Below are 17,456 nucleotides of genomic sequence, written 5' to 3'. Positions count from 1 at the left end.
CACCCCCCTGCAGCTTCCATTGGTCACGGCACCTGGCTAATGGGAGCTGCAGAGCCAGCACTAGGGGTGGGGGCAGTGTGTGGCACCCCCCTGGCTGTGCCAGTGCCTAGGGACCACAGGGTCCTGGGGGCCACTTCCAGGAGCAGCACACAGCCCAGGCAGGTAGGGAGCCTGCCTTCACCCCAGGCCCAGGCTGTGCTGCCGACAGGAGTTGCCAGGGTCCCTTTTTGACCAGAGTGTTCTGGTTGAATACTGGAGACCTGGCAACCCTAGCGTGGAAGAACTGCCACCCAGCCCTGGCTTGACTCCTCACCTGGCCAGGGACCTAGCTACTGGCCTGAACTGCAGCCTGGCTGCAGCTCTTCTCCCGGTCCAAGCCTCAGGCCCTGGTCACCATCCCACCCCGATGCACCCCCAGCTCCCTTACTCTCTTGGCCATGTTCCCCCCCCTCCCACACACACATCCCAGACCTGCAGCCCCATTCCCAGCCCTGGCTCCAGGGGGAGGGCAGGGGGCATGGAAAGGGGTAAGAGGGACACACACCCCTCAAAAGTTTGGGGGATCAGGTAGCTCAGGGGGAGAGGTTGTGCCAGGGGGACTGTGGTCACTGCTCTCTGTGGGCTCTGCCAGCCCTGGAGCCAGGTCCACCCACCCAGGGTGGCTCTTACTGGCTGTGGTGTCAAAGGGGGCTGGGCACCAGCAGGAGGGAGTGAGGGAGCAAAGTGGCTGTCCACTCCAAGCCACCAGCTAGAGCAGCAGCCACCCTGCATTGCCTGGTTCCAGCTTCCCACCTTCCAACATAGGCAGGGCAGGACCTTGGGAGGGGCAAGTAAAGGGGGGATGTGGAGCTGCCCCCAGGACTGTCCCACTCTGGCACTGCTGTTTGGAGGGACAACACCCCTCCCAACTCCACCCATGCATTCACAGACCCCTGAAACTGGCTTGGGGGATGCAGAATCCTGGTTGAGAACTGCTGCTCCAAGGGACTTAGGTACCTGTGAGGGGCTTCCCCAGGTAAAACCTGGAACTTTGGGACTGCTGTGCACCCTCTAGTCTCCAGCCTGGGCCATTTCTCACAATGCTATGCCAGTGACAAGCAGCAAACCCCTCCAGGTGCTGTGATCACTCAGCCATCAGCATGTGGAGACCCACACTCAGCTGAATTACATGAATGCTGTCTCAGTCACTCATGTCTTACACAGAGAGAGGCACCAGCAAATCACCCCAGAAATATACTCTCTTACACTGCTCAAGCCTCCCTTGGTCAGGGCATGCTCATTAATTAGTTTACCACTCCAACAATGGCTAGTGGAGGGGCAACAACCCTTGAGCTGAGATTCTCTAAGCACATCTACCCAAAACACACTGTTTTAGGTAAAACAGAAAACAGATTTATTAACTCCAAAGATAGATTTCATGTGATTGTAAGTTACAGGCATAGAGATCAGTGGCAGCGGTGCTACTTTCCCAGGAGCCAACTGCCCCCCCCCCAAGGTGTTGGGCACTGTACTCTAATAAATAAAAGCCACTGATCCAAGAGCTGACCATTGGCGAGTATGTCTACACTGCAAATTAAGGTGCAATTGTACCATGGGCTGGTGTAACAATGGCAGTGAAAAATGCAGTGGCATGGACCCCCCCTTCCAGGTCACCCCAGCTGTCCCCCTTCTCCAACCGTGCCCCCCGTCACCCTTCCCCAGCCCCTCCCCGCTACCCCCCTCCGCCAACTGCCCCCTCCCGGGCTCACCCAACCCCCCCCACCTATGCCCCTTCTCCAACCGCCTCCCCGGCTCACCCTTCCCCGGCCCCCCCCTTCTCCAACCGCCCCCCCCCCGGCTCACCCTTCCCCAGCCCGCTTCTCCAACCGCCTCCCCCCGCACACCCTGCCCAGCTGCCCCCCCCCGCCCCCGCCCGAGTAGCGAGACGCTGAGGAGCGGCGCGCGCTCAGCACGTGCCGTGCGGCAGTTGGCGCTGGGGAAGGGCTCAGCTGGGACCCGTCGCTTTGAATTCGGACAGTTGCTCTCGCACATGCGCGGCAAAACCCGCCGCGCCCGCCGCACGCGCAGCCTTGGCACGTGACCCGCCAACTTTGCGTACTCGAATCCCTGCGCCACCGAGGCCGCGCCCCCGCTCTGATCACGTGACCCCACGAACTGCCACGTGGTCCGGAGCAGGCGCGCGAGCCATGTGGCCGGGCCTCGAGGCGTTGCCATGGCGCTGGGCGGGCGGCGCGGCCCTGGGGCTCGGGCTGGCGCTGGCGCTGCTGGTGCGCGGCTGGCGGCGGCGCCGGGCCCCGCGGCGCGAGGTGCTTTTCTTCCCGTCGCCGGTCACCTGCCCCGCGGCGCTGCTGGGCGAGCCGGGCTCCGCGCCCTGCCCCTGCCCGCTGCCGCACGGCGACAGCCCGCTCGCCCGCCTGCTGCGCCGCCTGCTCTCGGCGCGCCGCTCGCTGGAGCTCTGCCTCTTCGCCTTCTCCAGCCCGCAGCTGGGCCGCGCCGTGCAGCTGCTGCACCGCCGGGGCGTGCGCGTGCGCCTCGTCACCGACTCGGACTACATGGCGCTGCCCGGCTCGCAGATCGGCCGCCTGCGGCAGGCGGGTGAGGGGGGGGGGCAGGGACAGGAGCGAGGGAAGCAGGTCAGGGGTGGAGCAGGCAGAAGGGGAGCCAAGGGGCAGCGCCTGGAGTAGCTGAAGGAGCCGGGACCCCCATGGAGGAACCGTGGGGATGGTGTAGGCACCAGGGGAAAGACTGACACGGGGCAGCTGGGGGGGGGGGCTGGCTCAGCCCTGGGGAAGATGGGAGGAGCTAGGTGGTCTTCCACATTAAAGAAGGGGGTGGTTGCTCAGGTGCAGCCAGCTGGACCCCTAGGAGCCCTCCACCTGGTCTCCCCTGTGGCCTGTTAGAAGAGGCAGGCACACTGGAGCAAGCTTAGCCAAGCTCCCTGGCCTTGCAGACTGCTAATAGAGAAGCAATCACCTATTGTCACAAGGGACAGACATGTGGCAAGATGACCACAGGGCTCAGTGTTTCCCTCTCCTGTTGGGGTGGTGAGGAATGGCATCAAACACTCATGTTGATTTTTTTTAGTTAAGGGCATCAGGTTCTGAACCTTAGGACACTTTTTATTAAGGCAGTGTAGCTTTGGGGCGTAAGAAAGCTTTTTACCTTCAAGAGGAAGCATTGAAAAGGTTCTCCTCATTTTGCAGGGATTCAAGTGCGACATGACCAGGAGAGTGGCTACATGCATCACAAATTTGCTATTGTAGACAAAAAGATGCTCATCACTGGTTCCCTCAACTGGACCACTCAAGCTATCCAGAACAACCGTGAGAATGTGCTGATTGTGGAGGATGCAGAGTATGTGGAGCCATTCCTGGCAGAGTTTGAAAGGATTTGGGAAGAGTACAATCCAGCTAATTATACATTTTTCCCCACCAAAAAGGAACAGAAATGACAGCTTTTTGGAGCTGGAAGGGTCCTTGACAAATAGCATTTTTCTAGCAAGCTTCTTTGTATTTAATTTCGTTATAGCTACAAAGACTATAGCATCATGCAAGGGTGAAGAGTTCTGTACTTTTCAGTGGAAACCTCACTGTGTACTAAATGAGAGTGCATCACGCTAAACTTCTTGGTAAGTAGTGGTGTAGTAGAAGGGCCAGCATGTTCCAGCTGTAGTGCTGGAGCTCACAAGAGAATGGCCACTGTCCTGCACTGGAAGATGGCAAAGTTTGGAATGTTTAAGAGTACTGGATATTTTGATAGTGAAATAGCCACTTACTGGTTACTGCTAGTGACATTACAGAATGATATACTATTTCTGGTATGGCTGATGGTTGCTGGGAAACACTTTGTTTATTTCATGCATGGCAGTATGAGTGCAAATCCTCATCACTAGTTCTCAAAGAATTGGGTAAGGGGGTTGTGCACAAAGCTATAATTCACACATGGACTGAACTGGGTATGTTACTTTATTAGGAGTGGAAAGTGCCTTAGACATTTAACCTTGAAAATACGTAAGACGAGGTTTGTTATGGAAAACTTGATTGAGAAGTCAGGAATTTTAATATTTATTTTGAATTTTGATTAACCTCCCTGTAGTCTGTTCACTTTCTCAGTGGCTGCAGCGTAATAGAATCCTAGAAAAAGTACCCTGGTGGGGCTGGAGTGTAGATATGGCAATCTGCAGAAAAACAATACAGGCTGGCCATCATAACAGCCCAGCAGTGTGAGAGAAATACTTGGAGTGCAAAGGGTTGAAAAACTGACTGTAGCTGAGTTGCTGCCCCTCAGGGAAAGGAGCTGCAAAAGGAAACCCCAGTGCACGTAGGGGACAGGCTTCTTGCTCTGATATACAAGAAAAGAAGCGTAACCCCATCCATATCAATTGCCCAACGTGGCTTGGCAATAGAGAATATAGAACACCACCATTCCCATTTTAATCTTCAGGATAGTTTGGCAGTTTTCCCCTGTGCAAGCCTCCCCTGCATTTTCTTGCAGATACTAGATGTCGTCATGTCCCTGTCCTCTTGGGAAGTGGGCTTTTAATAACAATCATCTACTTCCCTCCTCCATTTATGGTGGCAGTCTCCTAAATGAAATCCAGAGGTCAGGGTAGATTCTTGACTTCCTGAAAACAAAACCATTTCATGTCTAGTGGAAAGTGGGTTACTGCTCTTGAAGATGCTGTGTGACAGGCAACAGAAGCTGTTATGCCTATGCAGGTGTAAGCTCTCCCCTCGGGGTTAAGAGGCCAGTTCAGTTTCCATACCTGTTACATCCTTGGCTCTTACTGAGAGCTCTTGAGGTGTTGACACAGATTAAGAATGGAACACACTGATTTGTTTTAGACATATCTGCCTATACACTTGAAATAGTGACCTGGAATGGGAGAGGGGTCATGTCCTTATGCCACAATGCTATAGCGAGGGTTTGAGTGTAAAACTAACTGCAGCGTAAAGTTTGTAAAGGATCAGATCTTGCAGTCCCAGTAACAGCCTTTGCCACATACAGTTCAAGCTGTGGTGTTTGACTTGTTCGTGGTTGTAAAAAACCATTTTCCTATGTAATTGGCTCTCTTTTCTTGTTTCCAAGTTACTGTGGCTATTTTTATGTCTCACAGTTAAATGTTATTCCACACTTACAACTTCAGTTTACATTGGGTTTAAGAGCTTTACTGCTGTACCAGTAATTAACAGAAAACATAATGTTCATAATAGAGCTCAAGAGCTATGTTATGCAAATATAATTGGCTATTCTGAATATTCTGGGAAATTAACCTTCCCCTCATACTTTAAGATAGGTTAAATTTGGGGCACAAAGTGAGTGAATTTTGATAGACTCTTACAAGTCCAGAGGTTGTCTGTTTCCCCATGTCTGGTTAAAAATGGCTTAATCTTTGTAAAATAGGTGAAGTGCTGGAAACCTCTACTGCTAAAAGTCCCACTAGTGTGTTGCCAATGTCCTGTTATAACAAGTATAGTGATTAACACTATTAAGACCACCACAAAATCCTCATTACCATTTGTGGTAAGCCTAGGCCCCAGGCCCCAATCAGTAAGAGCAAACAGAGATTAGTCTACCTCAGGGATCGGCAACCTTTGGCACATGTCCCGTCAGGGTAAGCACCCTGGCGGGCCAGTTTGTTTGCTACGTCCACAGGTTCGGCCAATCGTGGCTCCCCATTTGCTGCGGTTCACTGCTCCGGGCCAATGGGGGCTGAGGGAAGCGGCGGCCAGCACATCCCTCAGCCTTTGCGGCTTCCCACAGTCCCCATTGGCCTAGAGCAGAAACCCACGGCCAGTGGGAGCCGCAATTGGCCAGAACTGTGGACGCGGTAGGTAAACGAATGGTCTCACCAGGGTGCTTACGCTGACTGGATGCATGCCCAAGGTTGCTGATGCCTGGTCTACCCACTTACTCTGTTTGGTCCCTCTAGAGCAGGCTAGGGTACATTGGCAAAGGTCTAGAAGGAATCTGCCATTGCAGATATCCAGACTGTACCAGCTGTGGGCAGTTCTCCACTGCAACAGTCAGGAGTCTTAGCTTCACAATGCTTTGAACAGTGGTAGGACAGTAGTAAGTGGCTAACTCAAAAGCCTGCGTCTCCTTTCCATGTAGATGACCGTGTCCAAACAAGCACCTCACTACACAGCATGCAAAGGGTGGTGCAAAAATAGTTTATTACGATATAGTTTATGTAAAGTTAAGTAATTATATTTACAAAATAAAAATGATCAGCTACATCCATGGGAACCTAGCATGTCACACAAGATTTGTAAGGAATAAATATTGTGACTAAAGTGATGCTTCTATTACAGTGAACAGTGGCTTTATTTTTTTTTTTAAAAGGACTGAAATAAAAGCAAAGGGGCGCAGGGAGAAAGAAGATTCCACTCATATTCAGTATCACAGGGGCCTCAAAGGCCTGTGCATTCACCTTTGCAAGAGGAAATGGATCAGGTCTGAGATCACACCATTGCTGGGTGAGGTGTGTGGAACCCTCCCCTTATGCACACCGTTCAGACCTGCATCCTGATGGAACACAGCTGCCACTTCTCCCTGGTCACCACCCTTGTTTTGTGCTAGTTCAGAGACAGGTGCACAAGTCTCTCACCACCACAGTAGCAACCCAGGAAGTAAGTTACACAATCTTCTAGGTTTGATCTGCTGCCATTAACACCATGCAGTCAGGTTGGACAGGTGGCTCTCTCTGTCTTGCATCATCACAGGAACTGGAGACGTTATGGTTTACTCTTGGGTGTTCACCATAAACCACAACTAATCATGATTTCTATTTCCCTCTCCACCAGGGACTGAAGCTCTTGCAACTCAGCTGGTAATGGAGGGTGCGTGCATTTCAGTCAGGACCCCATCTCCCCGACTGTGGTCGCTGATTGAAGGCATGCACAGGACAGAGCTAAGGCAGTCCAATTCTGATTGGGTTGGTGGTGTGAAGTGAGGAAGATTGACCATCAATACTTGGGTGTATATTGCCACTTCACAGAATTACCATTCAAATACATAGTTTCCCTCTTGTCCCCCACCCCCAAAGTTTAAAATCTCAAGTCAACCGAAAACTCCAGGTCCCCAAAGGGTGAACGTGTATCAGAGACTAAATCCTCATCTATTTGCTACATGTCAAAGTCTTCAGTATTTTACAACACACTTTGCTCTCTTTAGATTAGAGCAAAGAGTCAGTGTTCCTGCCCCATCCAGCACACATTCATGGCGGAGGGTAGACAGGAAGGGTGATGAAATAATTGCTTGTGATTGCACTAAACTAATGTCAGTGGCCAGGAGGGTTAGTGCTGTTGGTACCAATTCAAAGGCTAGTCAGGTTTCTGCTAATGCCTCCAGCCCCATCCTTCTCCTCTAGTAGTCTCTTAAAGTGCAGGCTGAGGCAAGTTAAACCACTAGAGCTGACAGCTTTGTTTTCAGCCTTCATGACTCTTCAGTGTCCTTCCCCAGTCATGCAACAATATTTCTGCAGCCACTTTTAAGAAATGCTCTGTATTACAGTGGTAGGGATCACATCATAAGTGCAACTCAGTAGTAACTACGATGTATTGAAAGTTATATTTTAAACAGTTACTTACATATCATTGTAAGTTACAGTAAACGTCCATGCTGTTGTACAATATGTAACTGCACAGCTAGGAGATAGTTCCCTTGTAAATTCCATGTAGCCTTACAAAGTAGCTTCAATGCTGATGCATAAGTGAGTTAGACAATTATACACTAGGCCTAAGATCCTGGAACCTTAGTTCACTCACTGCAACAGTCCTAAGTTACCGTGCAAGGATATCTGTGTATGCTCTAGTCACACAGTAGTTACTACTTCTATATATAGATAGCAATTTTGCACATTCACAGGGTGTTAATGCCACTATCAAATACAAGATTACTGACTTTTCAATGGGAAAACAATTTATAGTGCTTTAGGATTAACAGTTCTCAAACAGACTGGACACATTCTTTGGACAGGTATCTTCAAAGCTAAAGGTACAGGTCGAGAATTTTAAAAGATATTTATAACAGTCATCAAAAAAACATTCTAATAAGAGGACACAGGATAGGTTCAGCATCTTACACTCAAATCTCTTCCAATCCCCAAAGGGACATCTGTATTAGAACAAGATTAAAAAAACCCCAAAAAACAGAACTTAGTCACACACACACACAAACCCTCCGCTAACTTCTGAGTAATAAATATTTACATTGCGTGCTTTGAATACTATACAGGTTTTAAATTATTTTAAAGAGAATAACAAAGCTTTTTTTTTTTAAATGGAAAAAATTACAAAGTAAAGGCAAGCTACACTGAGCATGCATGTGCTTAAGTGTTCACAACAAACTAAGCACGGTGTATGAACCACAAAAATGCAAAGGTCTAGTGGAATTCCAATCATGTATATAGTCATTACAAAAGTGACACATTTTACAACGCTTAGGACTGCTTAAATGCACTCCACTCAATCGGTTACAGAAAAATAGCCTTGTTGTATTTTGCACATCAGCACAAATTCTGCTTTTGAAGCAAATGGAAAAAAAAATTGCTCCCTCTTTGATGGATAAAAGGGGGGGGGGAAATCACAGTTAAAAAGGACTTAAATCTAATTGTTTCCAGAAGGAAAAAAATGGCTGAAAAATACTCCACAAAAGAAAACTTTGGAAGCAATTAGAAAGTTTGTATGCTTCTACGGCTATTTTGAACTTGGTTTTATTAGACCTCCCATTCTCGTCTTTTCATAGTGTAGGACTGTATAAAATGCAGCTGCTTGCAATTATATATGTATTCACACACTCTATATACTGTGCCCTTGAGGAGCACTGCAAGTGAGACAGCTACCATGCCAATTTGCCCTGACGTGTATGGAGGGTGCCTGGAACACAGCGAGAGGAAAAGTGAATTGGAAAATCCTCTGCTGTCTCTCTCACACACACACACACGCAGATAGAATCAGAAAGTGTCTTGGGCAAAGGGGTTGAGGGGAGTTCTCTTGTTATTCCCCCCGCCCTCGGTTCAATCAGAAACACTGATTTCTAGCCTCATGGAGAAAGGTGAAGCCTGAAGCAGAAGGCAGAACTGGGATGAAACACAGAACCTTGCACTCAGCTAAGACTTTCGACATTTTTTTTTTAACCTGTGGTAGATTTCTGTGTTTACTGGGGGTGGAGTGGAGGTGAACACGCTGCCTAATACTCTGATGAGGGCTCCTCCCAGCTCAGGTAGGTGCCCATCAAAAGTACAGGGAGAAAACGGCAATGAGGCCTCTGCCAGCACATCACAGAACAGACGTGCGTGCTTGCACCACAGCTTTTTGTTCTTGACCTCTGGAAGTATCAGTTATTGCAATGTTGATTCCAGTTGGGAGCGCAGCAGTCTGAAGGGCACAGAGCCAGCTGCTCTTCCACCCCCTTGAACAACTGACTTTAGAGAGCATACCCCGTGCACAGCAGAAAAACATTACAAACAAAGCTTAAGTCCCTCTTTGGAGATGTGTCTGCTTCAGAACGCACCTGCTCTTACAAGGGACAGTATATAACAAATGTTTGTACGAGACCCTTTGTTTAGGTGTTAAATATTTTAGAACAAGTTCAGCAAAACACACACTTATTTGGCCAGTTAGAGGTTCTTAGAAGCTTTAAAAATATACACCAAAGGGTGGTCCCAATCACCCCTCCATGCACGGTGTTTATGTCCTCTCCAGAGGAGCTCATTTCTTGTAACACTGGATTTTTGTTTTGGCTACAGTTGGTATCTGTGGCTCCATTTCATCCCAGTGAAACTGCTTGTCTAGTTAGCTTTTAAGGGCAGTTATGTAGGTCCAGAAAAGTGGACCAAGATGCATTATCCGAAGATCCCCAGTTGCAAATCTTCACTGACAGATCCATTTCCACAAGTTCAGATTCTGCTGATCCATTAGTCCTGGCACACCTTGAAGCAAATCCTTTTGAGCTGATCCACTGACCCAGGAAGATGGAGGTCACAGGATGATGAGTTTGCAGTAAGGTAGGAAATAAAGATATACCAGCCTTAAAGACAAAATACCAGCTAGCTTGAACAAACATCTTGCTTAAATCTGTTACTGCCAGTGTCTCATCCACCATAGCCAGGTCCCAGGACTTTCACAGAACTATGCACATATCCTCAAGAGAAGAAATTGACATGGGCTATTCAAAGCTTCCCTAATTACAGTCTTTTGCTTGGGGTATGTGCACATGAGAAAGGATAATGGGCTAAGAAACCCATTAAATAAAAGATTATCTTCCTCTAAGCAGTTTTCTTCTCTGCCTCAGCCCTTGGGACCCTGTATATCACCTGACCAAGCCCTCCCCTGTCCCCCAGTTGCATCTTTACAGGATAATTATGGGACTAGAGACAAGCAGAAAGCTGTTCAGACCAACCCACTGGATCTGCCATTTCTTCAATGCCACCTCTTATTACGTGGCCTGCTATTCCACTGCTTTACACGCTTCTCTCCCTGCTCTCCCTTTACAGTAGCTACTATCTAAGTTCTTCCACTTTGAAAACATACCACAGTGCCTTTCCCCATGTCCTCACCCATGTACACCAGCTGGGTCAAAAGATGGAAAAGACAGTCCCCACTCCAACCACGGTTTTCCTTCTCAACCTCCGCCAAAAACACCACCAAGCTGTCCATCAGCATGCTGCAACCCCTCCTCCAAGCCAGCATCATCCTAATGGTATCTACATCTGTGTGGTTACACCAGACACTTCCTCCTCTACCATTATGAAATAAGGATCTGGATAGATGCAGAGGTTTTAAAAAAAAAAAAAAAAAAGAGAGAGATCCCAATAACTCACTGAGAGTTCCTGGTCCAAGCAGAGAGAGACTGAGCCTCAAGAGAAGAGTGGCTGGAGTGGGGAAGTGCACGGCAGAAAAAAGGTGGCTTCAACCCCCTGGGAGCATCACTATCAGGATCTCTTTGAGGCTCAGTGCCATGAAGCTGTACCACAAAGGGCATCAGGCCGTGGGTATCTACAGCACCATCCTGTAGCCTCCATCTCCCTGGGATACAACTCTAAATGGAGAAAAGGTGTGTGACCTTCATTTCTCACCCTTAAAGTAACTGATCGTAACCAAAAGAAGTGAACAAAGCAGCAGCAATTAGCTCATTCGGTAGCAAGAAGCTCGGAGCCCAGATGGCCAGAGGAAGAGACAGATAAGTGGCTTTTCCAACAGGAGAACAGAACACACCTTGCTCAGATGGTTTAGCAGTAAGAAGCCCTCACCAGACTCCAAGGGAGCACAGGCTGGGGTGTGTCCTCCTTGGAAATGTCACATTCCAGTGGATTGTTTTGAGGTGAGGGAGGAGAAATCCCAACACTGAAGGACTTCATGCTACCCATGCCTGTGTCCCATAGGCTCCACCATCTGAACAGAGAATTCAGGGTTGGAAAGCCAGCAGAGAGAAGACACCCTCCACCCCAACCAGGTGGGGATGGAGCATAAGAACAAAGGGATCTTCTCTTCTAGTGGTTGCTGATGTGAGAAGACCAGGAAAGGTCAAGGACTGAGCAAGCTGGGTCTCTTAGGTATGTCTGAAGACCTCTGCTGCATGTGGACGGACACATACGGTATAGGGAACACATCAGGTGAGCAAACCCTCCCCTGGCAGTATCTAGAGCCAGATGCAACCTGTGTCACAGCACCAACATCTCCAATGGCCTGCGAGACATGTCCCCTCACAGCTTGTGGAGCTTCAGAGTTCAGCTCAAAGACCACATTGGCCTTGGCTGCTTGTAGCTCCCACTGAAGTCACCCCATCCCCAGCTCCATCAGAGTTTGGCCCTGAAGAGTTCATCCTGGGCCTGGTTTTGATCTCACAGTGGTGAGAATGAGGAACCACATTGAGGCCAATGGAGCTACAGGGATAAGCGGAAGCTGAATCAGGCCGAGAGCTTTGACATCTTCCAAGAACAGAATCTAACAGCAGCAACATGCTCGGGCTCCGCAGAGCGGGTGAGAATTTGGGGCAGGGAAGGAATGCCTCCTCTGACTAAACAGTGTCTCCTCCAGCTGATTAAGGAACACTGAGAGAGGGAGTGACATCTAGGCCTCCCTGACTGGAAGGCAGGCCCACACCATGGCTACTGGAGGTTGGGGGGACCCATTACTTAGCATCACCAGTAGAGTCACTAGTGTGAGGGGTTTCAGCAACGCGGCTCTGGGTGAAATCTGAGGGCAGGGCTGGGTGGTGATGGGACTTATTTAAACAGCCCCCAGCCACCATCTAAGCTGAGAACTCAATGTGCTTTTTGGGTATCTGTGGGACACCAGGAAGGCAGAGCTAAGAAGTCTGCTGAGAATCATGACATCCCAACATGGCGGCAGCCATCTTGGCAAGGCGGGAGATCCTTGGGGACCGTGGCAACATGGGTGGCCGATGAGAGAGACCAGAAATGAGTTTCAAACCTGCTTTAGCCAGTGGTTCCATAGTCACAAAGGAAAGTCAGGCGGATTGTCCAACCCCTGTCAAAGCAGGTTAGAAACTCCCCCATTGGCCCTGCATGCTGCCAGGGTCAGGCATGGCCGCCACTCTGCACATGGGGGCTCCAAATGGCCCTTTGTAAACAAAGCCTTCCAGATTACACTGAGCATTCCTGGGGCAGAGGGCATCAGAGCACTGGGCAGGCTTGTGAGGGGCACTACCCCTTAACCAAGCTGGCCAAACAAGTACAGCTAGCGAGGAACTGTATTTAGACACAATTTGAGAGAGGCAGTAGCCTGGCTCCCTACAGAGTTAAGGGCACAGTCCAATGTGATTTAGACCTGTCCACACTAGATAGCCAAGCTCGGTCAGAAACTGCTTGGGTTGAAAAATGCCTTAGTCTGAGAGTTGAGGCAGCAGTTGTCTTGTCAATCGGTGGCGCAGGGCACAGAAGCAAGGAGGCGTACAAGGGAGAAAGTATGTGAATGCTGTTGCCACCATGGCCACTGCAGAGATGAGTTGAGGACCTACAGGACGAGAGATTCTTTCCCCCTCCCCTTTGCCAAGCTACACTGGTTTAATGCTGCACCTCCACCGCTGGGTTCCCACAATTCCCTCACTCATTTTTACTTTACTCCATTGGTCTCATGCTGCGCAGTGTTGCTAAATGGACTTTTAAGAGTGATCCTCATTCAGGAGCTGGGAGCAGGCAGGAAGATGTCTTGAGAAGCTGCAATATGGATGGTCTGGAGAACAGGCAAGTTCTGAGGCTCTTAGTTTGGAGCAGAGCTTTGAAAAGTAAAATGTAGCCATAGATACAAGTATTAAAATCAGCTGTTGGCTGGTGAGAGGAGCTGAAATCAGGGAGCTGCCTTTGGACTGAGCTGTGTGTGTTCGCAGCCAGCGTGGGCTCTGTCTGCCGCTCAGCATCCCCCCTCAGAACGGGACAGGGAAGCGCTCACACACACAGTGGCTGATGGGAAGAAGGGAGAGTGGCTGGAGGGGGGCTGGATTTGGGTAGACAGGCCCTGCAGCTCGGTCCCTGGAAGCACATTGCTCAGGGCACGGGCATGATAGGAAGAGAGGAGATGGGCCTTCGGGGTGGATTTGGTAAATCTGTGTTTAAACAAACATCTGTAACGCTCTGGCTGTAACACACTGAAAACAAGCCAAGGCCGAGATCCGCTGGGGTTCTGGGTTGAGAGAATAGAGCCCAAACCCTAGCCACCCTCCCAGCAGACTCCCCTCATTTTTCTCTGGCAACTAGTGGGCTATTGGTGGTATGACCCAAGCACACACCTGACGGATGGGGCTGCTTCTGACACAAACAATCCTGTCTTTCCTGACGTTTTGACCACAGGCTTTTTGCCGGAGGTGCCACGAACGCAAGCTCAGAGGACTGACTCACGATGTGTGACTGAGCACCGGGTCACTCACACAGCAGTAGAGCTGGGTCTGGCCTAGGCCAGCCAAGCCATTTCTAAACCAAAGCAGTCGGTATGACGGAGCTAGCTTATCGATAGGCTGCTGAGCCTTAATACTGACACTTAGTGTAATGGTTTACAGTGAAGGAAGGAGCCAAAGCGGGCAGGACTCCATCCCCTCCTCTCCCTCGCAGAGTCTCTGAAGCATTTCTCGATGCGGGGAAAGGAGCCGTGGAGTCAAGGTGCCGGGGTGGGAAGAACCACCAGCCGCACTCAGTCCGATCAGGAGCATCGAGACGAACAACAGCACAGAGGATCATAAGGAACTAGGAACAGGTGGTGTTCGTGCTGTGCCATCGCAAGCTGGGAGGTGTTCAAGCTGAAGGGGGAGAACTAGTCTTTCTTCAAGTCCCTGGATTCAAAGAGCTTCAAGCGTTCTTGCACGGTCAGGCCTTCCTTCAGACTCTGGGAGAGACAAGAGAGGGACAGCATCACACACTGAAGGAGGAGACGGCGACAGCACCAACAGGAGGATGGGGCAGATGCTCAGGCAAAGGAAATGTGGGTAGGAGAGCAAACGCCCCCCCGAAGGAGAGATTAGTGGAACATGCTGGAGAGAACAGACTATTATGGAATGTTATTATTGGTGAATCACACCTAGAGCGTGCGATTGGAAATTAACCAGGTGACAAACTTCAGAAACAAATGAGAGGCACACGAGATCGCAAGCGTGATTAGCTTGACACTGACAATGATCCCTGCAGCCTGCAGTATACAGAGCACCAGGGCAGCTATAGCAACAGGCCCATGGCTTTCAGAAGAGCCAAAGCAGCACACCTTGGTTCTGCTGACAGCAACTGCTACGGCGCTAAGAGGGACCTGCACACTGGCTCTCCTTCAGGGCTCATTAAGAGTCCATTTTGGGTGGTCATGGCTCCAAACATGTCACGAGCTTTGTCCACGCAACCCTGAGTGACAATCTCACTCTACCCTCAGTTAACCTAGGTTGGGGACCTTTTTCAAGCACACACTGCCAACTAAGCCCCTGAGCTGGACTGTGGATCTCATGACGTGCTTCCTATAGTTTCTAGCAGGGGACCAAACTCATGATCCGATCTAGATTTTAAACCCAGGTCTTCAGAAGTGAAAGCAACTTCCATCCATCTAGCTCTGAGCACTGCCATTTGGGAGTCAGGCCTCTCCAGCCCACGTGGAATCTGGGGGAGAAGGACACAAGTGGCTGCATGATTTATGGCTAATCCCCATCTCCCAGTTGTGTGGTGGAATCCCCATGCTTACTGCATTTGGGACTGAGCAGACGTGACCACAGACACTAAGTCAAGGCCATAAGGGGCACTCTGCGGTGCCAACGGGGGTGATAGGGGCTAACGGATACTCCACCCCAGCAGACCGCTTTCCCAGGATCAAGCATGCAATGTCTGTGCACTGCATAGGTGCAGAAAATAAGACTTGCTGCCATCTGAGGGGGGTGACTGCTTTCCCTGCTCTGAAACAGGACGTGCCCAACCGATCAAAAATAGGCAGCCAATCGGCCGACGTGTTTGGCAATTTGCAGGCAGCAGAGTCATCTGTGAGGCAGTTCACTCTATGTCCTCTGCACAATAACATCAGCATCTGCTGCTTGCTCTACAAAACAACACAGGGCAGCTCTGCAAGACACGGAGCTTTATACACAGACCCTGTCGGGCAGCTGGCTGCAAAGTTCCCATTTTCTTTTAAGTCCCTTGGCTGCCGTATCAGAAGACTAAAGTGACAGTGTTAAGTCACGTAGGCCCCAAAGCCAAAAGTTTTGATTAACAAGTGGCTGTTAGGGGAGGCTGAGGTTGCAAAACCCAGTGTGGATAGGATGGCTGTGATACTGTGAAGACACTGAGGTGACCATTGGATTTCTGCTGGTTTCACAGCTCAGGTTGAGAGAAACATAAATCCATTATCAATGGAGAGCAGGAACTGGGATTTTTACACCAGTTTAAATAGTGTTCTTGCTCTCTTTTTAGCTGACAGGAGAGAAACATTCAAAATTCAGGACGGTCTCTACATATCAGAAAGTAGGTCAAATATTGAACCTATTCAAATTAACAGAGTCCCCTTAAATTCCAACCTGGACCTTTGAATTCTCTCATCTCTTTATAGATCAAGACACCGTAATGCATTAGACTATATTGCCAAGGGTAGAAAGCCAAGCAAACCCCTCACTCAGTAAGGGAGTCTCTTAGATCACTTATCCCAACACCATAATGCAGTTTCCACCAACACACAGAATTCCTTGATCAGCCTTTTCAAACCCTCTCCCCTTAACCCCATTGGAAACCAATCCCGTTTCCTCCCAGGGACTATCCCACTCTCAGAGCCTCACCACTTTCCTGTTGCTGCTGGTTACCCAAAACACACTAATTGGAACAGCCCCCTTTCTCATCAGCTGCCTCCCCCTACCAGATGATCTTGGAAGCCACAAGGCAGTGTCTGTGACAGGATAGTTGTTAATGAGGTCATGAATTTTAGTATCACAACCACTGGGTAGCTGGAGCATTGCTGGGCAGCAGGAGGAAGAGGATGCTCCGCCAGGAGGAAACTCCTGTGCTCAGGTACAGATCATCTAAGGAAGCAGCAATGATGGGCATCGTAAACACAGGGCAGTGCTGTCTGTGCTGCCACCCTAGTGGGAGATTCAGGGTAGCTTTCCATCACTTCTAGCTGCTCTTCAGTGGTAAGGGAGAGTTCCTAGACTTCGCCCAGCCCTAGCCCGACACTACCGAAACCGAGGTTCCCTTCTTCCTGCAAGGGCTGCACGTTGAAGTGAGTTTAGTGTGAGGCATGCACAGTCATTAAGCATGCACACTCGGTGTCCCACACCCCCGACACAGCGTGCCCAAGAGGTGCGCACGCCCTCCCAGTGCTGGACCTCTGTGCCAGGGAGAATGGGTGGGTGAGAAAGCCAAATCCCCCAGGGAAGTGCAAAACTGGTTGATTTCGTTTTAGGATAATCTGCTCCCCACCCCGAAGATCAATTTCAAATCAATAATTAAGAGAAGGTTCTCGTTTGCCATGGAGGAGTGAGCAGGGCATGCAAAGTGGGCTGCCCCCTCAGGGAGCTGCATTGTTTGGTGGGTGCTGGTTTGGTTACCTACGTGACAGGGAACCTGGACTCTGGTTCATTTCAGTTATCCCATGAGACCTGCTCAATAACGGACTGTCAGAGGAAAAAGCAAAATAAAGAAACAAAAACAAAAACAGAAAACAAGAAGCACATAAATCCTAATTGCATCGATGGTTCCACAGCCCCAGCCCTTCCTTTCTCCCCTTAGCGGGACAAGGGGACAGTGTGCCCACCTGCAACATCCACACTGCCCTCTTCCTCCCTCCCTTAAGCACACCAAATAAACATGGACACAGACACAGGGGATGACAAAATAAGCAAACTGAGGGGAAGGGAAACTGATCGTCAGACCCTCAAAAGCCAGTTTGCAAACCAATATTTCAGCTGCACTCCCTGCACATACGAGAGGGGGCCTAGCGTGCACAAGCACAGGGTTTTGCATGTGCAAGCCTGTATAGTGT

The 17,456-nt window shown here is 49.8% G+C and overlaps 2 protein-coding genes across 12 annotated transcripts in view; one reads left to right on the top strand and one right to left on the bottom strand.

Annotated features, from left to right (window-relative positions):
• The first annotated feature begins 2,186 nt into the window (after nt 1-2,186).
• PLD6 (phospholipase D family member 6) lies at nt 2,187-5,623 on the top strand. Its single transcript, XM_030579197.1, has 2 exons — nt 2,187-2,595; nt 3,204-5,623. The coding sequence occupies exons 1-2, from the start codon at nt 2,187-2,189 to the stop codon at nt 3,449-3,451; spliced, it is 657 nt and encodes a 218-aa protein (XP_030435057.1). The 3' UTR covers nt 3,452-5,623.
• A 6,670-nt stretch (nt 5,624-12,293) lies between these two features.
• The window catches only part of MPRIP (myosin phosphatase Rho interacting protein), a 163,544-nt gene continuing 158,381 nt past the window's right edge, over nt 12,294-17,456 (bottom strand). For 8 of the 11 annotated variants that reach the window (XM_030577958.1, XM_030577965.1, XM_030577959.1 and 5 more), the window contains one exon: nt 12,294-14,342. In XM_030577958.1, coding sequence (XP_030433818.1) covers nt 14,271-14,342 — 72 coding nt within the window. In that variant the 3' untranslated portion in view covers nt 12,294-14,270. Of the gene's footprint in view, nt 14,343-17,022; nt 17,089-17,456 lie in introns of all 11 variants that reach the window. The other 3 variants (XM_030577960.1, XM_030577968.1, XM_030577961.1) reach the window with 2 other exon arrangements.

This window comes from Gopherus evgoodei, chromosome 10 (genome assembly GCF_007399415.2).
Source record: "Gopherus evgoodei ecotype Sinaloan lineage chromosome 10, rGopEvg1_v1.p, whole genome shotgun sequence".
Classification (NCBI taxonomy): domain Eukaryota; kingdom Metazoa; phylum Chordata; order Testudines; family Testudinidae; genus Gopherus; species Gopherus evgoodei.
The sequence above is the reverse complement of the archived record's forward strand: the minus strand, read 5'-3'. Positions and strand labels throughout refer to the sequence as shown.